The following is a 27,360-nucleotide window of genomic DNA, read 5'->3' as shown; positions in this document are numbered from 1 at the left end:
GGCCTTCCCCTGGTAGTTAGGTTAGGGTAAGGAGCAGGTAAGCTCGGAGGCAACTGCAGTGGTGGAGGTGTGCAGGTGGGTAGACCCACTGGGAGAGGTACACGTCGCAGCCCAGAAATTGTACGAGGGCACCGGGAGATGAATCGGGGGAGTGAGACCCCAAATTGAAGAGCACCACAGTTTGGCCAATGGGAATTGGTTTTTAGAACCCATAGTGTAAGAGGGCCAATGGTTTGGCCGGAGAAAGACCCCGGGTAGTGTAAAGTTGTTAAAGTCATTTAGGAAATAGTTAGGATTGATGAACCTGTCGCACCATACGCAGCCACTTACCTGTGGTGATGATGATGACTCCACACCTGTGTTTTCTTTGTTTTGTTGCAGAAATGAGAATTGCTGTGTGGATTGGTGAGACACATCACGACGTGGATGAGACATTGGGGTGATTCCATCTCTCCCTCCCTAGGAGGGACTGATGATGAATTGGTAATGGCAAATTATGATGTTGAGTTGGAGATGGCAAATTTTGATGAGAGTTGAAAATGGCAAATTTGATTGGTTAGGAGGGAGAGAAGACGAATTTGGTATATGGGAGGAACGGGGAAGACAGTAGGGATGTTTGTTGATTTGTAAAGTAGATGTTTATGGGTAGTGTTGTGTTGTGTGGATACAGTAAGGGGTAAGGGAGGGGCCATGTAGGTTACCTGGTGGGGGGGGGGGCGTACGATAGGAACGTACCTGTCTCACCTGGTTCCCATGTGCCCCCAGTGTGCATCACCTTACATTGCGTGCACTTTTGCGCCCTTACCACCTTACTCACTTGTTTCTTCTGTTGTCTCCCACCTCCGAGGATCTGGCTTTGGGGTAGAGAGAGAGGAGAGAGAGGTGCTGGCTCCGCAGTTGTGGGCCTGCACTTTCGCTGTTCGCTGCCTGGATCGGTACACCATATGGACCGCAATGTTTGTGGCCACCCACAATGGACCGCAGTTCGTTTGCGGCCAAGCACCACCCGTTGATGGACCTATGGGTCAACGTGGCACCTATGCCATAAAGGTGAACCACTGTTAATTAACACCACTGAAGGCCACACGAAGAGCAAGAGACACCTGCAGGGTTAGGGGTTGTCGAATTTATTTTTATTCCAATGAACAATGGTGACTGCACCGATTGGTGGTGGGGTGGTGCTTTTGATGCTCGGGAAGGGTGCTCTGCACGTTATTAAAGGCCGTCGGCCACAGAGCACTCGTGGGTTGGTGTATCGATGCTGGCAAGCGCGCTCTCTCTATGCATAACATCTGCATGTGTTCCTCCAAAAACAGGTCCTGGATCGTAGTGTAGATATCAGCGTAATCTTGTAAATAATGCTCCCTACCGGCTGTATGTTTAGTTTGAGAATTCTTTCCGGATTCGGTTATCCTGTGGGTGTGTTTCTGTGAGGAGAAGGGTGCAACGTCGCAGGGGGACATATTTACTCATTTGTGAATATCTGTAAAACTGTCGCACTCAGGGTAGAGTTAATAGTAGAGGGAACTACATTGCGTGCCACACTAAAGTAGGTAAAAATTTATCGGGTCGGGACGCCCCGAGGGTAGAGAAGGGTGCAATGTTGCGAATATGGAATTTGGCCTCCATATCCGCTTGTAAATATTCCCCTATTTTCTCCAATACTCCCCAACTTTCCCCAATCCCCCATTCCCTAGTCCCATTGCATGTAAATAACAATCAGTAGAGCCGACCTTCCCCTTATTCCCCCATTAAATGTCGTGCCCAGGTCCACCGCACCACACGTAGACAACTTTCGGACATCTTCCTAGTTATTCTTAATCTATGTCAGTTAAGGCCTCGTTTCCATTAATTATGACTCTTCGTTGCACCAGAATGTGATTATATGGCATCAGTAGTGAGTTTAGGACCTTTCCCATACCTCCTCCCATCTTCTTCCCCAAACAACAACTACAACAACAATTACAACTACAACTACGACTACAACAACAGAGGGGCGGGGAGTGTGCGTCCTCACACCGGCTCGGTTACCCGCCATGACCATGCGCTCCACGGCGTTACCCCGAAGGGGCTGGCTGTCAGCTCCTCGTCAGGGGCGGAGCCAGTAACCCCCCCACGCACCCAATGAGAAGCAACGTGCCGATTCCATCTGGGGCGGAGCTAACGAGCCGAGGGCGTGTCACTCCCCGCCGGATATACGCGGCCCCGCGCCGGATGTGACGTCAGATGCGCCTCAGCTTGGAGAGAGAAGCCACCGCCACCCCCAGCGCGACGATACCTCCCCGCATCTTTGGACCGGACCGGACCGTACTGTACCCTGCCCCGAGCCCAGGAGGACCTGGAGCCATCGATACCCGCTTTCCTGTCATCAACCCCCGTGTGAGTCAGCCGTTGTCCCGTTTGTCTGTCGTCTGTCCGGGGTTAATATAAGAGTGTGTCTAAGTGCCTGTCTTTCTGTGATTATACCTCTAGCCCCTGTAATCTGACCTTTCCGTACGAATATAATCTCCTCCGGAGGTCTTGAGAATTGAAACATTGGTGTCGTATTGTGTTATTGTAATCCAGCCGGGTGTCTTCTTTTTCTTATTGAGCCAGCATCGCGCGACTAGTCAACGTTCGGGCACAATCGGGTAACTTGTGCAGACGTGGTCATACCATAAAACCGCTCGGTAAATAACATCCAAGCCACGTCTGTAACAATATATATATATATATACTAGCTTGGCTCGGCTCGCTGCGCTCGCCTCACCAAGCGTCGATACTGAGGAGCGGGCTTATTTTAGCTGAGGCTAATGACTGTACCTGAGTTGCTGTGTTGTCATGATTTTCACCAATCATAATACAAACAATTACTTTGCACAAATGTATTTGTTGTGTTTGTGATATTACATTTTTATCGGCAATTTAGGTTGAAGATTTAGGTTGAATGTTTTTTTTTTTTCAAGAAAGAACCCCTCCGCACATACATAGGGGAGGGGTAGGTGCAGACTGGAAGTTTGGGACGATTACACCTAACCACCACGTAATTCAAAACACCTCACCACCACGTAATTCAAAACACCTAACCACCACGTAATTCAAAACACCTCACCACCAAATAATTTAAAACACCTCACAGCCATAAAACACGTAATAAAAACACCTCACAGCCATAAAACACGGAATAAAAACACCTCACAGCCATAAAACACGTAATAAAAACACCTCACAGCCATAAAACACGTAATAAAAACACCTCACCACCACGAAAATAAAAACACATCACAGCCATAAAACACGTAATAAAAACACCTCACACCCATAAAACACGTAATAAAAACACCTCACAGCCATAAAACACGTAATAAAAACACCTCACAGCCATATAACACGTAATAAAAACACCTCACCACCACATAATAAAAACACATCACAGCCATAAAACACGTAATAAAAACACCTCACCACCACGAAAATAAAAACACCTCACAGCCATAAAACACGTAATAAAAACACCTCACAGCCATAAAACACGTAATAAAAACACCTCACCACCACGTAATAAAAACACCTCACAGCCATAAAACACGTAATAAAAACACCTCACCACCACGAAAATAAAAACACACCACAGCCATAAAACACGTAATAAAAACACCTCACACCCATAAAACACGTAATAAAAACACCTCACAGCCATAAAACACGTAATAAAAACACCTCACAGCCATAAAACACGTAATAAAAACACCTCACCACCACGAAAATAAAAACACCTCTCAGCCTTAAAACACGTAATAAAAACACCTCACAGCCATAAAACACGTAATAAAAACACCTCACCACCACGTAATAAAAACACCTCACAGCCATAAAACACGTAATAAAAACACCTCACAGCCATAAAACACGTAATAAAAACACATCACAGCCATAAAACACGAAATAAAAACACCTCACCACCACGAAAATAAAAACACCTCACAGCCATAAAACACGTAATAAAAACACCTCACAGCCATAAAACACGTAATAAAAACACCTCACCACCATGTAATAAAAACACCTCACAGCCATAAAACATGTAATAAAAACACCTCACCGCCACAAAAATAAAAACACATCACAGCCATAAAACACATCATAAAAACACCTCACAGCCATAAAACACGTAATAAAAACACCTCACAGCCATAAAACACCTAATTAAAACACCTCACAGCCATAAAACACGTAATAAAAACACCTCACCACCACGAAAATAAAAACACATCACAGCCATAAAACACGTAATAAAAACACCTCACAGCCATAAAACACGTAATAAAAACACCTCACAGCCATAAAACATGGAATAAAAACACCTCACAGCCATAAAACACGGAATAAAAACACCTCACAGCCATAAAACACGTAATAAAAACACCTCACAGCCATAAAACACGTAAAAAAAACACCTCACCACCACGAAAATAAAAACACATCGCAGCCATAAATAAAACACGTAATAAAAACACCTCACAGCCATAAAACACGTAATAAAAACACCTCACAGCCATAAAACACGTAATAAAAACACCTCACAGCCATAAGACACGTAATAAAAACACCTCACAGCTAAAAAACACGTAATAAAAACACCTCACCGCCACGAAATTAAAAACACCTCACCACCACGTCATTTAAAAACACCTCACCACCAAGTAATTCAAAACACCTCACCACCACATAATTCAAAACACCTCATCACCAACTAATTCTAAAGACCTCACCAACACATAATTAAAAAACATCACCACAACGTAATTATAAATACCTCACCACCAATTAATTCAAAACACCTCACCACCATGTGATTTAAAAACACCTCAACACCATGTCATTTAAAAACACCTCACCACCACATAATTCAAAATACCTCACCACCACGTGATTCAAAACCACCACAACGTTATTAAAAACACTTCACAACCACAGAAACAAAAGTTTGAGGGAGTCGTTAAGTGACAACACAGACACTGCCCAGATGTGTCGATATATAGATAAATGACTGTACCCGAGTTGCCGTTTTGTCATGGTTTAAACCAATCATAATTCAAACAATTATTTTGCACAAATGTATTTGTTATATACGTGATATCACATTTTATAAACAATTGAAGTTGCCAAAAAAAAAAAATTCCCCCAAAAATTCCCCCCCCCCAAAAAAAAAAATTGGAAATTTTTTCAAAACAAATACCCTTAGGACATACCTACAGGAGAGATATGTGCATTCCAGAAGTTTGGTACGATTTCACAAAAGTTTGAGAAAGTAGTTCAGTGACAACACAACACTGGACAGGACAGACGCTGCACAGATATCTATATTATAATAGCCGTAGATTATTCTGTCTGTCTGTCTGTCTATCTGTTGGGTGTCTGTCCGGGGTGTGGCTTACTCGGTTTGCAGAGTAGCTCCACCCATAGCTCCACCCATTCTGGGAGTGGCTATAAACAAATATCCACCATTTTATTAACTCGCATAGCTTTGAGTCCTGTTTTGTAGGCCCGTGGTGTCTTGCTCTCCCCCAGTTTTATTTCAAATCAAATTCGATAAATCATTTCATTTTTCACAGTCGCTAACATAGTTTTAGACTCGGTTGAAAAAAAACGGGAAGAAAATCCGATGAAAGTTGCCGTTTATAGAACGAAATGAATTCTCAAAGGCCTGTAACTTCAAGGCCATTGAGTCTCTCTCACGCCTTTATCTCCAATCTAACTCACCATATGATTTCATTTTTATCGATGGTTTTACTTTTAGACTCGGTGTCAGCAATAATTGAGAACAATCCACACACGCGGGAAAATGCAGAGATATATTTTTTAAAATCGCGTCATGGTGTATCATACACCGCCCAACATGACACCGCCGGCAATGTGTCGATATATATTAAAAATTCGCTTTTGCTTTTCCGTTATGATATATTACTATTTCGTTTGATGATAGTCGTCACAAAAACGTCAACAATGATGCCGACATATATTTCTTCGTTTTTATTTCATTCAACATATTAGCCGGAAGTAAAATATGTTTCAGGAAATTACCGAGAGATATTTCTTCGTTTTTTTTATTAGTTATGTGCGCATACACTTTAAATAGGTTTATTTGAAATCTTTAATTTTCCACAAACATTCCACACACGCGGGAAAATGCAGAGATATATTTTTTAAAATCGCGTCATGGTGTATCATACACCGCCCAACATGACACCGACGGCAATGTGTCGATATCTATTTTAAATTCGATATATCATTTCATTTTTCACAGTCGCTAACATAGTTTTAGACTCGGTTGAAAAAAAACGAGAAGAAAATCCGATGAAAGTTGCCGTTTATAGAACGAAATGAATTCTCAAATGCCTGTAACTTCAAGGCCATTGAGTCTCTCTCACGCCTTTATCTCCAATCTAACTCACCATATGATTTCATTTTTATCGATGGTTTTAGAGTCGGTGTCAGCAATAATTGAGAACATTCCACACACGCGGGAAAATGCAGATATATTTTTTAAAATCGCGTCATGGTGTATCATACACCGCCTAACATGACACCGACGGCAACGTGTCGATACATATTAAAAATTCGATATATCATTTCATTTTTCACAGTCGCTAACATAGTTTTCGACTCGGTTGAAAAAAAACGGGAAGGAAATCCAATGAAAGTTGCCGTTTATAGAACGAAATGAATTCTCAAACGCCTGTAACTTCAACTTCAAGGCCATTGAGTCTCTCTCACGCCTTTATCTCCAATCTAACTCACCATATGATTTCATTTTTATCGATGGTTTTGGACTCGGTGTCAGCAATAATTGAGAACATTCCACACACGCGGGAAAATGCAGAGATATATTTTTAAAAATCGCGTCATGGTGTATCATACACCGCCCAACATGACACCGACGGCAACGTGTCGATATATATTAAAAATTCGCTTTTGCTTTTCCGTTAAGATATATTACTTTTTCGTTTGATGACAGTCGTCACAAAAACGTCAACAATGATGCCGACATATATTTCTTCGTTTTTATTTAATTCAACATTATTAGCCGGAAGTAAAATATGTTTCAGGAAATTACCGAGAGATATTTCTTCGTTTTTTAAAATTAGTTATGTGCGAATACACTTTAAATAGGTTTATTTGAAATCTTTAATTTTCCACAATATAATTTACTTGCCATTTATCATTTGATGATTACGAGACAAATTCCTCTTGAGGATCGTGACAATTCATGCGCTGCGTGGAAACTTCTATTTCCAAAATGAATGAGACGATCGATGAAGAACGCAGACTTGAACAGGATGCAGCAAGAAAACGAATGAGACGGGCGAACGAGTCCATCGACGAACGTCAATGCAAACTTGCGGGGTCACCCGTGGGAATCCCACGGGCATGGATGTGTGTGACATTTCGACATATTGAGTTAGATGCTGCACATTCATTTTTACAAAATGGTTACTGGCAAGTCATCAGATCCAGAAATGGTGTAAAAACCACCGTTTAGAGGCCATTTTTCCCCGCAAAGCGGGGGTTGGCCTTTTCGGGGACCGTGGTAGTTGTTGTTTTTTTGTCCCCTTTTTGAAGCAATGTTTTACGGCCGGATGCCCTTCCTGACGCCAACCCTTTTTGCCGCCTTCAACGACAAACAGGGAATTACCAGTGAACTGGTACTCAATTAGCCGACCTCGGAAGGATGACAGGCTGAGTCAACCCCCCTGGCATTAATTCGGCGATCGACCGAGATTCGAACCCAGGATCCTAAGCCGGCACCCTAGCCGCTAGCCCAACACCAGAAATGGTGTCATGAACACAATTTATTTACGCACAAGCACAAAAGCAAGACGGGCCGATTTCCGATTCCGACGGGCCGACGGGCGAGACGGGCCGATTTCCGATTCCGACGGGCCGATTTGGAGCAAGAAAAAGAACGAGACGGGAGAAAAAGGAGAGAAACGAGACGGGGAAAGCCGATTGGAGAGGCGAGTGAGGCGCGATTGGAGAGGAGTGTGAGGCGCGATTGGAGAGGAGTGTGAGGCACGATTGGAGAGGAGTGTGAGGCGTGATTGGAGAGGAGTGTGAGGCACGATTGGAGAGGAGTGATTGGAGGGGAGTGTGAGGCACGATTGGAGAGGAGTGTGAGGCACGATTGGAGAGGAGTGTGAGGCGCGATTGGAGAGGAGTGTGAGGCGCGATTGGAGAGGAGTGTGAGGCGCGATTGGAGAGGCGTGTGAAGGATTGCAGAGGAGAGGAGTGTGAGGGATTGGAGAGGTGAGGGATTGGAAAGGAGAGGGATGTGAGGGTTTGGAGAGGAGAGGAGTGCTAGGTGGAGAGAGGAGAGTGTCAGGTGGAGACAGGAGAGTGTCAGGTGGAGACAGGAGAGTGTCAGGTGGAGAGGAGTGAGGGGTCACATATTATGTGAAATAACTAAATTCACACCATTTCTGGATCTGATGACTTGCCAGTAACCATTTTGTAAAAATGAATGTGCAGCATATAACTCAATATGTCGAAATGTCACACACATCCATGCCCGTGGGATTCCCACGGGTGACCCCGCTAGTATATTATAATAGCCGTAGATGATTCTGTCTGTCCGGGGTGTGGCTTACTCGGTTTGCAGAGTAGCTCCACCTATAGCTCCACCCATTCTGGGAGAGGCTTCATATAAACAAATATCCACCATTTTATTAACTCGCATAGCTTTGAAGCCTGTTTTGTAGGCCCGTGGTGTCTTGCTCTCTCTCCCAGTTTTATTTCAAATCAAATTCGATATATCATTTCATTTTTCACAGTCGCCAACATAGTTTTAGACTCAGTTGAAAAAAAACGGGAAGAAAATCCGATGAAAGTTGCCGTTTATAGAACGAAATGAATTCTCAAAGGCCTGTAACTTCAAGGCCATTGAGTCTCTCTCACGCCTTTATCTCCAATCTAACTCACCATCTGATTTCATTTTTATCGATGGTTTTAGACTCGGTGTCAGCAATAATTGAGAACATTCCACACACGCGGGAAAATGCAGAGATATATTTTTAAAAACCGCGTCATGATGTATCATACACCGCCCAACATGACACCGACGGCAACGTGTCGACATATATTAAAAAGTCGCTTTTGCTTTTCCGTTAAGATATATTACTTTTTCGTTTGATGACAGTCGTCACAAAAACGTCAACAATGATGCCGACATATATTTCTTCGTTTTTATTTCATTCAACATTATTATCCGGAAGTAAAATATGTTTCAGGAAATTACCGAGAGATATTTCTTCGTTTTTTTTCATTAGTTATGTGCGCATACACTTTAAATAGGTTTATTTGAAATCTTTAATTTTCCACAATATAATTTACTTGCCATTTATCATTTGATGATTACGAGACACTTCCTCTTGAGGATCGTGACAATTCATGCGCTGCGTGGAAACTTCTATTTCCAAAATGAATGAGACGATCGATGAAGAACGCAGACTTGAACAGGATGTCGCAAGAAAAAGAATGAGACGGGAGAAAAACGAGAGAAACGAGACGGGGAAAAGCCGATTGGAGAGGCGAGTGAGGAGCGATTGGAGAGGAGAGTGAGGAGCGATTGGAGGGGAGTGTGAGGGGCGATTGGAGAGGAGTGTGAGGCGCGATTGGAGAAGAGTGTGAGGCAAGTTTGGAGAGGAGTGTGAGGCGCGATTGGAGAGGAGTGTGAGGGGCGATTGGAGAGGAGTGTGAGGCGCGATTGGAGAGGAGTGTGAGGCGCGATTGGAGAGGATTGTGAGGCGCGAATGGAGAGGAGTGTGAGGCGCGATTGGAGAGGAGTGTGAGGCGCGATTGGAGAGGAGTGTGAGGAGCGATTGGAGAGGAGTGTGAGGCGCGATTGGAGAGGGGTGTGAGGCGCGATTGGAGAGGAGTGTGAGGCGCGATTGGAGAGGAGTGTGAGGCGCGATTGGAGAGGAGTGTGAGGCGCGATTGGAGAGGAGTGTGAGGCGCGATTGGAGAGGAGTGTGAGGCGCGATTGGAGAGGAGTGTGAGGCGCGATTGGAGAGGAGTGTGAGGCCCGATTGGAGAGGAGTGTGAGGCCCGATTGGAGAGGAGTGTGAGGCCCGATTGGAGAGGAGTGTGAGGCGTGATTGGAGAGGAGTGTGAGGCGCGATTGGAGAGGGTGTGAGGCGCGATTGGAGAGGAGTGTGAGGCGCGATTGTAGAGGAGTGTGAGGCGCGATTGTAGAGGAGTGTGAGGCGCGATTGTAGAGGAGTGTGAGGCGCGATTGTAGAGGAGTGTGAGGCGCGATTGGAGAGGAGTGTGAGGCGCGATTGGAGAGGAGTGTGAGGCGCGATTGGAGAGGAGTGTGAGGCGCGAATGGAGAGGTGTGTGAGGCGCGATTGGCGAGGAGTGTGAGGCGCGATTGGAGAGGAGTGTGAGGCGCGAATGGAGAGGAGTGTGAGGCGCGATTGGAGAGGAGTGTGAGGCGCGATTGGAGAGGAGTGTGAGGGGCGATTGGAGAGTGTGAGGAGCGATTGGAGAGGAGAGTGAGGAGCGATTGGAGGGCAGTGTGAGGTGCGATTGGAGAGGCGTGTGAGGCGCGATTGGAGAGGAGTGTGAGGCGCGATTGGAGAGGAGTGTGAGGGGCGATTGGAGAGGAGTGTGAGGCGCGATTGGAGAGGAGTGTGAGGCGCGATTGGAGAGGAGTGTGAGGCGCGATTGGAGAGGAGTGTGAGGCGCGATTGGAGAGGAGTGTGAGGCGTGATTGGAGAGGAGTGTGAGGGATTGGAGAGGTGAGGGATTGGAGAGGTGAGGGATTGGAGAGGAGAGGAATGTGAGGGATTGGAGAGGAGAGGAGTGCTAGGTGGAGAGAGGAGAGTGTCAGGTGGAGAGAGGAGAGTGTCAGGTGGAGAGAGGAGAGTGTCAGGTGGAGAGAGGAGAGTGTCAGGTGGAGAGAGGAGAGTGTCAGGTGGAGAGAGGAGAGTGTCAGGTGGAGAGAGGAGAGTGTCAGGTGGAGAGAGGAGAGTGTCAGGTGGAGAGAGGAGAGTGTCAGGTGGAGAGAGGAGAGTGTCAGGTGGAGAGAGGAGAGTGTCAGGTGGAGAGAGGAGAGTGTCAGGTGGAGAGGAGTGAGGGGTCACATATTATGTGAAATAAATAAATTGTGTTCATTACACCATTTCTGGATCTGATGAATTGCCAGTAACCATTTTGTAAAAATGAATGTGCGGCATCTTACTCAATATGTCGAAATGTCACACACGTCCATGCCCGTGGGATTCCCACGGGTGACTCCACTCGTCTATATTATAATAGCCGTAGATGATTCTGTCTGTTGGACGTCTGTCCGGGGTGTGGCTTACTCGGTTTGCAGAGTAGCTCCACCCATAGCTCCATCCATTCTGGGAGAGGCTTCATATAAACAAATATCCACCATTTTATTAACTCGCATAGCTTTGAGGCCTGTTTTGTAGGCCCCTGGTGCCTTGCTCTCTCTCCCAGTTTTATTTCAAATCAAATTCGATATATCATTTCATTTTTCACAGTCGCTAACATCGTTTTAGACTCGGTTGAAAAAAAACGGGAAGAAAATACGATGAAAGTTGCCGTTTATAGAACGAAATGAATTCTCAAAGGCCTGTAACTTCAAGGCCATTGAGTCTCTCTCACGCCTTTATCTCCAATCTAACTCACCATCTGATTTCATTTTTATCGATGGTTTTAGACTCGGTGTCAGCAATAATTGAGAACATTCCACACACGCGGGAAAATGCAGAGATATATTTTAAAAAATCGCGTCATGATGTATCATACACCGCCCAACATGACACCGACGGCAACGTGTCGACATATATTAAAAATTCGCTTTTGCTTTTCCGTTAAGATATACTGTATTACTTTTTTGTTTGATGGCAGTCGTCACAAAAACGTCAACAATGATGCCGACATATATTTCTTCGTTTTTATTTCATTCAACATTATTATCCGGAAGTAAAATATGTTTCAGGAAATTACCGAAATATTTCTTCGTTTTTTTTCATTAGTTATGTGCGCATACATTTTAAATAGGTTTATTTGAAATCTTTAATTTTCCACAATATAATTTACTTGCCATTTATCATTTGATGATTACGAGACACTTCCTCTTGAGGATCGTGACAATTCATGCGCTGCGTGGAAACTTCTATTTCCAAAATGAATGAGACGATCGATGAAGAACGCAGACTTGAACAGGATGCAGCAAGAAAACGAATGAGACGGGCGAATGAGTCCATCGACGAACGTCAATGCAAACTTGAACATGATGGAGCAAGAAAAAGAATGAGACGGGAGAAAAACGAGAGAAACGAGACGGGGAAAAGCCGATTGGAGAGGCGAGTGAGGAGCGATTGGAGAGGAGAGTGAGGAGCTATTGGAGGGGAGTGTGAGGCGCGATTGGAGAGGAGTGCGAGGCACGATTGGAGAGGAGTGTGAGGCGCGATTGGAGAGGAGTGTGAGGCGTGATTGGAGAGGGGTGTGAGGCGCCATTGGAGAGGAGTGTGAGGCGTGATTGGAGAGGAGTGTGCGGCGCGATTGGAGAGGAGTGTGAGGGACGATTGGAGAGGGGTGTGAGGCGCGATTGGAGAGGAGTGTGAGGGCGATTGGAGAGGAGTGTGAGGCGCGATTGGAGAGGAGAGTGAGGAGCGATTGGAGGGGAGTGTGAGGCGCGATTGGAGAGGAGTGTGAGGCGCGATTGGAGAGGAGTGTGAGGGGCGATTGGAGAGGAGTGTGAGGCACGATCGGAGAGGAGTGTGAGGCGTGATTGGAGGGGAGAGTGAGGAGCGATTGGAGGGGAATGTGAGGCGCGATTGGAGAGGAGTGTGAGGCACGATTGGAGAGGAGTGTGAGGCACGATTTGAGAGGAGTGTGAGGCACGATTGGAGAGGAGTGTGAGGCGCGATTGGAGAGGAGTGTGAGGCGCGATTGGAGAGGCGTGTGAGGAGCGATTGGAGAGGAGAGTGAGGAGCGATTGGAGGCGAGTGTGAGGCACGATTGGAGAGGAGTGTGAGGCACGATTGGAGCGGAGTGTGAGGCGCGATTGGAGAGGAGTGTGAGGAGTGATTGGAGAGGAGTGTGAGGCGCGATTGGAGAGGAGTGTGGGGAATGATTGGAGGGGAGTGTGAGGCGCGATTGGAGAGGAGTGTGAGGGATTGGAGAGGTGAGGGATTGGAGAGGAGAGGAATGTGAGGGATTGGAGAGGAGTGTGAGGCACGATTGGAGAGGAGTGTGAGGGATTGGAGAGGAGAGGATTGTGAGGGATTGGAGAGGTGAGGGATTGGAGAGGAGAGGAATGTGAGGGATTGGAGAGGAGTGTGAGGCATGATTGGAGAGGAGTGTGAGGGATTGGAGAGGAGTGTGAGGGATTGGAGAGGTGAGGGATTGGAGAGGAGAGGAGTGTGAGTGATTGGAGAGGAGTGTGAGGGATTGGAGAGGAGTGTGAGGGATTGGAGAGGTGAGGGATTGGAGAGGAGAGGAATGTGAGGGATTGGAGAGGAGAGGAGTGCTAGGTGGAGAGAGGAGATTGTCAGGTGGAGAGAGGAGAGTGTCAGGTGGAGAGAGGAGAGTGTCAGGTGGAGAGAGGAGAGTGTCAGGTGGAGAGAGGAGAGTGTCACGTGGAGAGAGGAGAGTGTCAGGTGGAGAGGAGTGAGGGGTCACATATTATGTGAAATAAATAAATTGTGTTCATTACACCATTTCTGGATCTGATGAATTGCCAGTAACCATTTTGTAAAAATGAATGTGCAGCATCTTACTCAATATGTCGAAATGTCACACACGTCCATGGGATTCCCACGGGTGACCCCACTCGTATATATATATATATATATATATATATATATATATATATATATATATATATATATATATATATATATATATATATATATATATATATATATATATTGTTGTGCATATGAGAATGTTTTTTTATTTTGTTGTTGTGGTAAAATGTTGTTGTAAAAGGTTGTTGTAAAATATCACCCCTGCTCCCTCCGTTGTGGTTGTATAAAGGTCAAAGGGCGTTCCCGTAGTTAGTCCATAAAACATACATGCAGGACACGATATATCTTTTTTTGACAGTTATATCCTTATTATGTGTATTAGCGTAAGGCTGTGTCTTCCATTAATTGAAATACTCCATTGCACCAGTGAAAGAGAATAGATCCCCTTTCCTTCCCATCCCCAAAATCTCCATTCCATATTACATCCCCTCTCGTCATTGCTGAGCCCTCGATTCCCAATCACCTCCCCTCCAATAACCACCATTGACCACGAGGCTCGAGTCGGGGAAGAAAGGCGTGTCTCCACCTCGTCCAAGAGGGGAGGAGGGGCGAACCCGCCCGTCGTCATCGAGGGCGGAGCCCGAGGGTCGTGCGACCAACCAGGGCCGAGGTGAGCACCCCGATGGGCGTGTCCTGAACGCCGGCGGCTTAATCGCCGGAGGCGCTATAAAAAGGCGCGCACGGAAGTGAGTAAAAAGGTGGTTGGACAGTTGGTCTGAGTTGGTCTGAGTCGGTGGCCAGAGGGAGTTGGTCGTCAAGAGAGAGTCGTGAAGAGTCAGTCAGTGGAGTCGGTGGTCAGTTGGTTGCGGTGAGGAGTCGGTGGTGAGGAGTGAGAGAAACGAGAAAGAGTTGAGGGTTTGGACCAGACAAGTCCTGGGAACGCAGCGGACGGAGGCCGCAGCAGCAAGAACACCCAACAGCCAAAGGGGGCCTGAACGGCGGTTTGGAGCAGGGCCGAAGAGGAACGGCGGCTGCTAAACGCGCCGGTGGTGCTGCGGGACCCCCTTGGACCTCCCTCTCCCTCCGGCCATCCACCTCCTGCCTTTCCACCCTTCTTGTATACGTGAGTTTGTTTTGTTTGTTCTGTCCCTGGGTATTTAATTAAGTCTGTAGGTAAGCTAGTATTTTCCCTGTGTCACCTGCGTCTTGTGTTGTAAATAAAACTTGATTGCTCCTTTTTGCTTGTGTGTGTAAATAATAAACCCCATTACTCGTCTGTACGTCTTCTCGTTTTAATTCCTTTTCCTCTTGCATTGCGTCGTTTTTGTCTTTTCCCTCATTGAGCAGCTGTGGTACTATACGGCCAAAGTTCTGGGTGAATCGGGTGAGTTTTGTTAGGTCGCGGTCTTACACCACCGCTCGGTCTATAACATCTGTCCGCGACCTGTAACAATATATATATATATATATATATATATATATATATATATATATATATATACATATATATATATATATATATATATATATATATATCGTCGTCGTTGTATGGGAGCATGCACTGGATCAGCTCATCACAGCATCCTTGGACGACACCTCAGCACCATCCCGACACACACTGCTGTTTGTGTTACGGAATAAGTTGTTTTATCGCAGCCAGAGTGCAAATCCTGCCACCAACCTCCTTGAGATATGACCCTGTGAGTTGGTACTCATTTTGCCAACCTCGAAAGGATGACAGGCTGAGTCAAACCCTGGCGTTAATTCAACGATCGACCAGGATTCGAACTCAGGTTCCTAGGATCCCAAGCCAGCACCCTAACAGCTAAGCCAACAACGGGCTATATATACACATACATACATATACATATTGTTGTGTTGTCTACCCTGTAGTGAACACTGCAGGGTGACGGATGGCCACCCGAGCTTTAACTCTGAGGCGAATACTCAACTATGGCGGTTGTGACATGCCTAGGGCGTAGTGGAGGGCAACAAGGTCCTTACTTGTACGCGTGGATACGACGCTGGTTTTGCGAACCACAAAAATAAACGGACAAGTCAAGGAATTGAAAGTCAACAAATAAAGGGTGTAATAAAAATCAATGCAATACAATATTTTAAAAAACAATGACACTAAATTCCTAACCAAGGAACCCTCCATGCAGATTTAGATACAGACACAGGGAGAAATAAATTAAAGTAATAAAATGTGGTGTGTCGCGTTTGCTTGTACTCAGCTCTGGTCTCCTCAAGCGGCCCTCAAAATCTGTCGGTCGTCGAGTGGGTCCCCGAGTCTGCGTGGGAAACAACGCCTGGGAACAAAGTCACGTTCCCCACCAGCTGCCAATGCGAAGCTAACAGACCCACTCTCCCTCCTCGTCCTTCCTGCTCGGCCGCACCGAGCCCCGATGTTCCTCTCAGGCGCACATCTCGACCCAATATTCAATTATTTTAGCAATACTAGTTGCATTATTTACCGAATATAACACATAAACATGTGTATATTATTCTAGGATTATCGATTAATTTGTCACCAAACATGCAAATGGGAAAATAAAGTAACGGTGATTATTTGGCTGGATAATTTTGTGAAAAGGCAAATCTATGTGTACAGAATATTGTTTAGATTTACTTTCATGGAAAAAATGTAGAACAAAAGGTTCCAGAAATAGATTTTAAAGCAGTGAAGCTGCTTCAATATTTGGCTATGTTCGTTCGGTCGTCAAAATTAAGAAGAAGGACCTTCTTAAGAAGAATTACTTCTTAAGAAACTTCTTAAGAAGAATTAAGAAGAATAACCCACAATGTTTAATTGTAAAGGGTGATTTTAATGGGTTCTAAAGAGTAATTCTAAGTGTTTCTAAAGGGTAATTCTAAAGTGTTCTAAAGGGTAATTCTGAAGGATAATTCTAAAGGGTAATTATAAGGTGTTCTGAAAGGTAATTCTAAAGGCTAATTCTAAACGCTATTTCTAAAGGGTAATTCTAGAGGTTTCTAAAAGGTCATTTTATTGGGATCTAAGGTTTAATTCTAATGTGTTCTAAGGGGTATTTCTAAAGGGTAATTTTAAAGGGTAATTCTAAAGGGTAATTGTAGAGGTTTTTAAAGGGTTATAAAGGGTAATTCCAGTGGGTTTCCTTTATTTCTAGGCTTTGCCTAGTTCATATTAAAAATGCTAAACTGAACCGTTTCCTTTGCACACGGGTGCGATTTTAAAATATATATAAGGCACAGCTTTGCTAATTTAGCACTGTACGGAACAGGACAGAATGCCTTACTAATGTTGTTTGTTACAGCACGGACACCCCATGTAACAGAAGACATAATGGAAGAATTCAAAGAAGCAGTGGTTCAGGCAAACTTGCCAATTGAAGGAAAAGTAGATCTTGAAAATAAAGGTGAGAACTGGTATGCCATCAGGTCAATGTTAAATAGTTATTGAAGTTAACACAATACATACTGAGAATGTTGACATTATATAATTAAAACAAGAAAGAGCAATCAGAGATTACCGAACCTTGACAGGATGTGTTTTCAGTGGTTTTTAAGGCTTTTGTGTTAAATTAAATATGGCGGCCGAACCACGTGACCGATGACGTCATCTTTTTCTTTGTTCTCCACCAATTTATCGCTAGATTATGCTCAAGAAATTATATCTTGATCGGATGAAGTTTTGTACTTGTCGAATTATGACGTCATAATGGAGGCACCTATGACATCATCATTAACAGATGTTATTCCACATGGAGAGTTCTTTACAATGAGCCATGTCTCAATTTTTACTATGCAGCGCTTTCGGAACTATAGAGGTGCAAATGTTTTGGGTTTTTTCAAGATGGCGGCCGAACCACGTGACCTATGACGTCATCATTATTTTTTCCCACCAATTTATGCCTACATGACGCTCAAGGCATTTCATCTTGATCGGATGAAGTTTTGTACTCGTCGAATTATGACGTCATAATGGAGGCACCTATGACATCATCATTAACATATTTTATTCCCCATGGAGAGTTCTTTACAATAAGCCATGTCTCAATTTTTTTATATTCATCGCTTTTGGAGATATAGAGGTGCAATTTGTTTCGCTTTTTCCACGATGGCGGCCGAACCACGTGACCTATGACGTCATAATTATAATTAAAATATTTACATGCAGATGCACCTATGGTGAAAATTTCCTGTCAATCGGACCAACGGTTGCAGAGAAAATCATATTTATTCTGTGCGGACAAACAAACAGACAGATGAAATCACTCGTAGAGTGACACTTGGCAAAAGAGAACAAAGCAGAATGGCACTCAGTAGAGCATCTTTTTGAACTCACAAATAATTGGTGGTTGAGTTCATTTTGCCGATATGTAATTCCTCTTCAAATTTCAAGTGAATCGGATGAAAATTGAGGCTTTTAGAAATTAAAAAAAAGTGGTTGACCTTTGGCCTATGTTGACCTTTTGGCCTACGCTGATCTCAAAAATTGTTGGTGGTTGAATTCAGTTTGCCGATTTTTAAATCCTTTTCAAATGTCAAGTCAATCGGATGAAAATTAAGGATTTTAGTAATTTGAAATTGTTGTTGACCTTTGGCATATGTTGACCTTTTGGCCCATGCTGATCTCAAAAATAGTTGGTGGTTGAATTCAGTTTGCTGACATGTAAATCCCATTCAAATTTCAAGTGAATCGGATGAAAATTGAGGATTTTAGAAATATTTAACAAAAGTGGTTGAACTTTGGCATATGTTGTCCTTTTGGCCTATGCTGATCTTAAAAATAGTTGGTGGTTGAATTTATTTAGCTGATATGTAAATCCAATTCAAATTTCAAGTGAATCGGATTAAAATTAAGGATTTTAGAATTTGAAATTGTTGTTAACCTTTGGTCTATGTTGATCTTTTGGCCTTTGTTGATCTCAAAAATAGTTGGTGGTTGAATTCAGTTTGCGGATATGTGATTCCAATTCAAATTTCAAGTCAATCGGATGAAAATTGAGGCTTTTAGAAATTTGAAAAAGTGGTTGACCTTAGGCCTATTTTGACGTTTTGGCTTATGCTGATCTCAAAAATAGTTGTTGGTTGAATTCAGTTAGCTGATATGTAAATCCTCTTCAAATTTCACGTCAATCGGATGAAAATTGAGGATTTTAAAAATATTTAATAAAAGTGGTTGACCTTTGGCATATGTTGTCCTTTTGGCCCATGCTGATCTCAAAAATAGTTGGTGGTCGAATTCAGTTTGCTGACATGTAAATACCATTCAAATTTCAAGTGAATCGGATGAAAATTGAGGATTTTAGAAATTTGAAATTGTTGTTGACCTTTTGCCTATGTTGACCCTTTGGCCTATGCCGATCTCAAAAATTGTTGGTGGTTGAATTTCGTTAACTGATATGTAAATCCATTTCAAATTTCAAGTGAATCGGATGAAAATTAAGGATTTTTGAATTTGAAATTGTTGTTGACCTTTGGCCTATGTTTACCTTCTGGCCTAAGCTAATCTCAAAAATAGTTGTTGGTTGAATTCTTTCAGCCGATGTGCAAAGCCACTTCAAATGTCAAGTCAATCGCATGAAAATTGAGGATTTTGGAAATTCAAAAAAAGTGGTTGACCTTTGGCCTCCGTTGACCTTTTGGCCCACGCTGATCTCAAAAATAGTTGGTGGTTGAATATAAGTAAGCCGATATGTAAATCCCATTGAAATTTCAAGTGAATCGGATGAAAATTGACGATTTTAGAAATTCTTTAAAAAGTCATTCACCTTTGGCCTATATTGACCTTTTGGCCTATGTTGATCTTAAAAATTGTTGGTGGTCGAATTCAGTTCGCCGATATGTAAATCCTATTCAAATTTGAAGTCAATCGGATGAAAAATGAGGATTTTAGAAATTTGAAATGGTTGTTGACCTTCAGCCTATGTTGACCTTTTGGCCTATGCTGATCTCAAAAATAGTTGGTGGTTGAATTCAGTTTGCTGACATGTAAATCCCATTCAAATTTGGCCTATGTTGACCAGATTTGGTTGACCTTTGGCCAATGTTGACGCTTTCACCTTTTGACCCCAAAAATATGTAGGATTTTGTCGGATCACGAACTCTACTATTTGGTAAAGTTTCGTGAAGATCGGTTTAAAATTGTGTCCTGTAGGCAAGTATAAGTGAGCAGACAGACAAACAAACACACACACAAACACACAAACCTGAGTGATCAACATACTTGGAAAAAATATATATATATTTGACAAGTAACAAACGGACTCAAATGCAATACGCCCTCCTCAGGCGAGGGTAATAAAACAATATTTAAGGTAATTGTAAGTTCAGCCAATATAACACATTATGGAAATACAACAAAACAACAGGCATTTTAAGGCCATTTCCCCTGCTAGAGCGGGGGTTAGCCTTGCGGGCCCCATGACAATCTTCTCCATTTTGCCCTATTTTCTGCATCTCCCCTTGTTAACGCCCTTGCCCGCATTTCTTCTTTCACCACCTTTATCCAAGTCTTTCTCAGTCTTCCCCGTCCTCTACTTCCTTCTACATTCATTTCCATCACACTTATCAACCAGTCACTTTCATCATTCCTCAACACATAACCAAACATTCTCAACCTGTTTCTCTTCCCAGCATCCATCACAGGCTCTATTCACATCATCTTTCACAATTCATCATTTGTCTTCCTCTCTCTCAACGATACTCCACACATCCACCGATCCATTCGCATTTACACCCTTTCCAGCCTTCGTTGCTGCTCTACATTCATTACCCATGTCTCGCTCCCATAAATCATAACACTTCTCACACATGCAGCTTACACCTTTCCCTTCAGCTTCAATGACACTCCCCTCCTCGTCAGCACGCCACTCAGTTCCCGAAACGTCTTTCATGCACATCTCTCTCGAACAACCGTTGCCGAGTCTGATCCACCTTCTCCATTCAGCATGTCTCCGAGGTAGCAAAATGTTTTCTAACCTTCCAGCTTCATGCTGTCTCTAAGATCCAACTAAACATTTCCTCCATCGGCAGCTCCTTCTGTGCACACCTTACACTTGAATGTAGCTGCCACACTGGTTAATGACCCTCTCAGACCACTACATTTTTGATGAACCCACTCAGCGCACATTGTACATTGAATGAGTTCACTCCAACACCCTTCCTGCACACAGCACACGGCCGCTTCCCAGTTCTTTCCACCTCAGCACATGCTTTACCACTTGCCATCACCTTCGTTTTTCTGTTATTCACCTTCAGACCTTTTGGCTCCATACATTCCTTCCACTTGTTCATCTTCTCCTTCATTCCATCCATACTTTCCGCAATCAACACCAGATCACCTGCATACAACAACTCCAACAGTAAACCCTCCTTCACATTCCGAGCCAGCACCTCCATCACAGCTAAAAATAGTAGTGGACTTAGTACCGACCCCTGATGCACTCCCATCTACACCTCAAACTCACCACTGTTCTTGTCCTTCATCCTTACAGCTGTGCACGCTCTCTCATTCATTGCCATCATTACTCTGATCAACCACTCTCCACTCCTAACTTCCTCAATGCCCATGTCACTACTTCACGTGGAACCCTATCAAATGCTTTCTCCAGATCAACAAACCCAAGAAACAACTTCTTCCTCTTCTCCATGTACTTCTCCTGCAACTGCCTTACAATAAAAAGCACGTCTGTCGTTCTGCTTCCTGGCAGAAATCCAAACTGCATTTCGTCGATCTTCACTTTCTTCCTTATCCTCCTTTCCAACACCCTTTTCAATACCTTCATTCCATGCTCCAATAACTTTATCGCTCGATACGAGCCACAGTCCAGAGGGTCACCTTCCCCCTTGTATGGAGGGATGAGGGTCCTAAAACTGGGTGAGTCTCGATGTTGCCATCCCATTCATTCTCTGCATTCAACAGCATTTCCATATATCTCTTCCATCTCCCTTAATTCCATCTGGGTCCACAACGATTTGTCCCACTTCATCCTTCAAGCAACTCACCCCCATCACATTGAACCTCTCTTTCGCTATCTGCTTTGCAATCCTGAATACCGCTCTCTGACCCTCTTCCGAATCCAAGCGTTCTCCAAACATTTTCCTACATGCCTCCTGCGCCTTTGCTACCTCTTTCTTTGCAACCGTCTTGGCTGCCTTAAAACTTTCATGCTCTCCCTTTTCTGCCCCGCGTACCCTTCGCCTTCTGCCACCTCTTGAACTTCTTCCTCTTCTCGTCAATCCTCTTTCCAACTTCATCATCCCACCACCATGTTTCCGAGTGCCTCGGTGGTCCTTTAGTACATCGACATGTTGGTGAATGAATCGATGGTCAACCACGATGAAGAAGAAGAGCAACAAAAGTTATTCATATACCAAGTACATGATCATGGAGATGCGCAGGAAAGAGAAGGACTCACGAAACCATCAGAATCCCCAAACATTTAACTCCACCATGCCAAGAGTTGAGTTTAAATACAAAACCTGAATAAGATATACCAGCGAGACAAAGGCAGTTTCAAAGGAATAAAGGATTTGGATCGCCCATCCTGTCCTTATCGGCCCAAATTACAAATGAAACAAGGCTCCAGGCTTTATCCCCTATCGGCCTGAATTGCTAATCAAAGCCCTGGTTCCAGACTTTTATCAGAGAAGAGCTGTTCTCAGCTGATCCTGGATAATTATTTCGTTTGCAATACAAAGTGAAACTAACTACCAAAGCAAATTGTCATCATTTAATGGCACAATTCCCCTCATGCCCTCCTTTTGGCTCTATTGAGACAATGTTATCAAAGAGACAATTTTAATGTCAGCATGTAGGCATTTCTTTGTACCCTGTAGTCCCGCCTCTGTATGCTCGTGAGCGCCTGAGGAAATCTCCAACTCACCCTTGGCCCAGCGTAGTCTTGCCTTCGCCAACCTCAATCGTTGGACTGAGAACACAAGATTTAGGAAAACCAGGACAAAGCTACACCTGCCATGCTTCATTTAGTGGTGGGAGATTGTCCCCAATCAGCCCATCATGGCTGGCCTCTTCCTTCTCTGCATCTCCTCATCATGGTCTTACATGTTGTAATTGTAACGGCTCTCCAAGGGCAGTCAGATCCGAAGCTAGGTCAACGAGGATTAGACTGGCACCGAGAGCTTGCAAAACATATAGAGAAACAGGAGTCGATAAGTCCTGCACCCGTAGGTGATTTTGTAAAAAGAAAAATCATCACAATCATCATATTTATCAAAATCATATTCATTTGGGACAAGGGAAAACATACGTGGAGAATTAGCCGATACTAATTGGGAGAGGTTTGGGGAAGAGCAATCATCGCTATCTAACGACACGTCATCCATGTACTCGTTCAGATCGGCGGAAACAACCATAGCCTTCACCGGCGCTTTCTTCAATGTCCATCCTGAAAAGTATTTCTTTACACAAATAAGCACTAAGGCTTTCATTAGTGCCCCCCAAATGACTACCCCAATTACCACCGCAAGTGCGGTCAACAACCACTTAACAATTCAGCCTGTCCATCCTTTGAACCAATTTGCAATCCACCCAACATTCCAAAAGTTTTCACGCGAGACGCGGTCAATAGTCAGCGCGTGACTAGTCTTTCCTAGTCTCACTATTGCAGCTGACATGCCCTTGGATGGATCAGGTATGTACGTGCAACACTTTCCTTCTATTACTCCGCACACCCCTCCTTTTTCTGCCAATAGCATATCCAAAGTTACCCGGTTCTGCATTACCATCGTGCGCATGTGAATTACTGTGTCCAATAATTCGTTATGGGCTGTAGCGGTGTCGTTAGCTACTTTTTCCAAATTTTAGGCCATCCTATCTGCCCGGAAGTTACTCATAACGGTTCCTGCTCCCGGGAAGAAGAACCCTCACACTTTTTCCCATCCTGCTCCATGTAACTTAGTTTTTCTGTCTTCGTTCAAAATTGCTCTCTTGTATCGCCTATTTAGAGACTTTGCATCTAGATTGTCACGTATGCCGACATCGGGGAGTACTGATCCTAGATAACAAGTGCCATCCCAATTATCTGGTAGGTAGGGATACGCTTTATCATCGCATATGAACATCATCCCATGGGGTGGAATCAGGTGGCTGGATAGACACTGAACTCCTGTCGTTACTCCCATTGGTCCTATTCCTCTAGAGAATGTTATGGCCGTTATGGTGTGGGTGTGCTTATCATGAAGTACCACTCGTAGAGTGATCCCATTTTCCCCTTTTTTCATCTTCCCAGCAAGAGTGTAAGTACATTTCGATCTCCCCATACATAGATGGCCAGATCCTTGGAGGCATACTACCCACTTTGGGGGTTTAACCCAAATGGGGGAGGGCCTATCAGCCACATGAGCAGCCATTGAAGGGCGATAGTTAAATGGTCGATTACAACCCTTATTGTTATTAACACCCTCTCTTTCCACTGTGGTAACCAAACATGGGGAATCGATGGGATGGGAGCAGAGATCGTTAAGAGACAGGGGTAAAACTATCATTTGTATCCTATCAGTGCTAGTTTGGGGAAATTTCATGCATTCCCAGCACTGAGTCTTATTCTGAATGATTGCCACCTCTCTTACCACTTTCCAATATGTGTTCTCATCATTCCTCACTCGGGCCTCATCTCGAGGTTGTGGTTTAACTGTAATTTCGAGGTTTCCGATGTCGTCATACCACTTTCCCAATTTTTTCCATGCTCTACACCTGAGCTTCATAAACATACCTTCCTCTAAATGTGTGCGTGTCTGTAGCCTTAAATCGGGTGACCCCTATTTGTATCCTGGCTGTTCCTCCACCTAGAAAGTGGTTACCCCCCAGGATGATTGTATCTGAATTTTTTTTAATACCTGTTTGAACATACTTCCATTCAATGACGCTTCCCAAGTTACGGTTCTCCACACACTGTCATGGCCGCTTATGATTGTTTCATGAAAACCTGGTAGTGATATTTCGTGCCCCATTACTACGGTGAGGTTTCATGTTTCCCAGATACCCCCTTGTGCGCTACCAATAGATGGTCCGTCACCCCTGACACATGTTACTGTTGCTATCAGAAGCATCATTCCTGTGGCTGACAACGACATTACTGTGTTGTGGTGTCTGATGCTTGGATGGACAACTTACAATGCATGGCGTGGATCCAGGAGGGTTTATCTTTGCAGAAGACAACAGTCGATGTAGTTAATATTACCTTGAATGGCCCCGTCCACCTTGGTTCCAGGGCATTCTTGCAAGTGAAATGCTTCACAAGCACCTGGTCTCCAGCTTGAAAGTCGTGGATGGCGTGGTCCATTGGTTCGGGCAACGCCTGTCGTACTCATGCGTGAATGCTGCGTGCCACATTGGACAAGCCTATGCAAAACTTTAAAAGCTTGTCATCCATCACAGGCAAATGAAGTTTCGACATGTCCACCGGGGCCGAAACAGGCAAACTCATGGGCCGCCCCATTAATATCTCGTGGGAGGAAAGGCCCGTGGTGCGACTGGGGTTCGACCGGGTGCTCAATAACACAAGTGGAAGAGCTTCCGGCCATTTCAAACCCGTGTCCGCGCAAATCTTTGCCAGCTTGAGTTTCAGGGTCCCGTTCGTTCTTTCCACCTGTCCCGATGACTGTGGGTGGTACACGCAATGGAAGGATTGTTTTACCCCCAACGCCTTTAAAATGCCTTTAATTACATCTGCTGTAAAATGTCCAAACTGGTCCGAATATATTTTTGGGGGGATCCCCAATCGGCACATGAAATCCCGCATGAGGCGCTTGACTACTTTCAGGCTATCTGACTTGACGCATGGATAGGCCTCGACCCATTTTTTAAACATGTCTACAATAACTAAAATATAATTGAACGACATGCTAGGCTTCATGAATATGAAATCGAATTGGATGTGTGTGAACGGCCCCCAGGGTTTGTGGGGGCCGGCGTCGTGAGTGTGTTTCAGCGGGGCCCCCCTATTGTGTTGCTGGCAAACCACGCATGACTGGCATACGAGGGATGCGATAGGTGACAACCCCGGTGCCGCCCAGGTGTATCTTACCTGCTCAATCACCCCCCTCTTACACACATGGCCATTCTGGTATGCCATGCATGCGAGCCAGGGCAGTATTTCCTTAGGTGCTATCGGTTTCCCTTCTAGGGTCCAGATCTCACCTTTCCTGGGCCGTGCTGCCCCCCTTTTTAACCAATCGTCATGTTCAGCTGGCGGTGCTGTTACTTGCAGCCTCAGTACGTCGTTACTGTCCGGCACGGCATCTGGGCTCGAGGCCGGTGCTTGGGCAGTCTGTGCGAGCGTCGTTTTAGCTCGCATAACCACCGGCATGTTCCAACCTACGTGTTGTTCGGCTGCCGTACTTGCTGCCGTGTCTGCCCTGGCGTTGCCCCTAGCAACGTCTGTGTCCAACCTCTGGTGAGCACGGCATTTTACTCCCGCAATGGCGCGGGGAAGCGAAATGCTTTGAAGTAAGTCCTTTACTGAACCTGCAGATGTGAGAAAGCCACGCATTTTCCAAATTGCTCCTTTGTTGTGAACTACCCCGTGAGCATACGCCGAATCTGTGTAAATGGTGACAGCAAGGCCCGCAGCCAGGGTGCATGCTCTAGTTAGGGCACACAGCTCTGCCTGCTGGGCCGAAAAGGTAGGTGAAGGCGTCCACTCTCTATTGTCTGGTTGTCGGTGCACACCGTGTACCCAGACAGCATGGAACCATCCCATGTGCACCTAGCCGACCCGTATACATAATACACGCAATTGGGTTTATCAAGGGGAGTGTCTCTCAAGTCCGGGAACACAGTAGACACCTGCTGCACCTCCTCAAGGCACATGTGGGGGTCACCTTCCTCAGGTGTGGGCATGAGTGAGGCTGGATTAAAAGTAGCGCAACGCTCAATGGTGTCATTCGTCGCGGTGATCAATGCGGTTTCGCATTGCATCAATCTAGTGGAGACAAATGTTGTGTTTTTCGCTGTAGTAGCAATGAAGTAACGCAGTGCGGCACCCGCAGTGTTACCGGGTGTCCCATGGCAATGTCCGATGTCCTTTCCACCGCGTACCTGGCTGCCACCATGGCCTGCAGACACACCGAAAGTCCTTGCTTGAACGGGTCTAGTTTTTTTTACTGAAGTAGGCTACAGGTCGTTCTCTATCCCCATGAGTTTAAGTTAATACAGATTGTGCAAAAACCCCCCACTGCATGAGTGTAAAGAGTGAACGGTTCTTTGTAATCAGGGAGCCCTAAGGTCGGCGCCATAGCCAATGCTTTTTTCATGCCCTCAAAACAGTGGATCATGTCGTCCGGCCAAATTATTTTGTTCGGGGCTTCCAGTTTGGTAGCCTCGTACAATGGTTTAATAAATAGCGCATAGTCGATTATCCAAGTGTGGCAATAACCCGTCATACATAGGAAACGCATCATTTCCCGCTGAGTGTGCGGTAGCGGCACCTCCGTTATAGCGGTCGCTCGCTGCGCGTCGAATTCTCGCTTGCCGTGTGAAATAGCACGGCCCAAATATGTTTCGACTGGCTGCACCAACTGAAGCTTGTCCCGTCCCACTTTGTGTCCCACTCCGCCAGTGCTTTGAGCAAGGTCACAGAGTCCTTCTCGCACGCTTCCTTCGTCG

At 44.8% G+C, this 27,360-nt stretch overlaps 1 protein-coding gene across 5 annotated transcripts in view; it reads left to right on the top strand.

Annotated features, from left to right (window-relative positions):
• The window catches only part of LOC137423078 (uncharacterized), a 118,129-nt gene that overhangs the window by 48,110 nt on the left and 42,659 nt on the right, over positions 1 to 27,360 (top strand). For all 5 annotated transcript variants that reach the window (XM_078774713.1, XM_068109870.2, XM_078774712.1 and 2 more), the window contains one exon: positions 17,042 to 17,143. In XM_078774713.1, coding sequence (XP_078630839.1) covers positions 17,042 to 17,143 — 102 coding nt within the window. The remainder of the gene's footprint in view (positions 1 to 17,041; positions 17,144 to 27,360) is intronic.

The sequence above is a fragment of the Myxine glutinosa genome, chromosome 3 (genome assembly GCF_964187855.1).
Source record: "Myxine glutinosa chromosome 3, kmMyxGlut1.1, whole genome shotgun sequence".
Lineage (NCBI taxonomy): Eukaryota > Metazoa > Chordata > Myxini > Myxiniformes > Myxinidae > Myxine > Myxine glutinosa.
The sequence above is the reverse complement of the archived record's forward strand: the minus strand, read 5'-3'. Positions and strand labels throughout refer to the sequence as shown.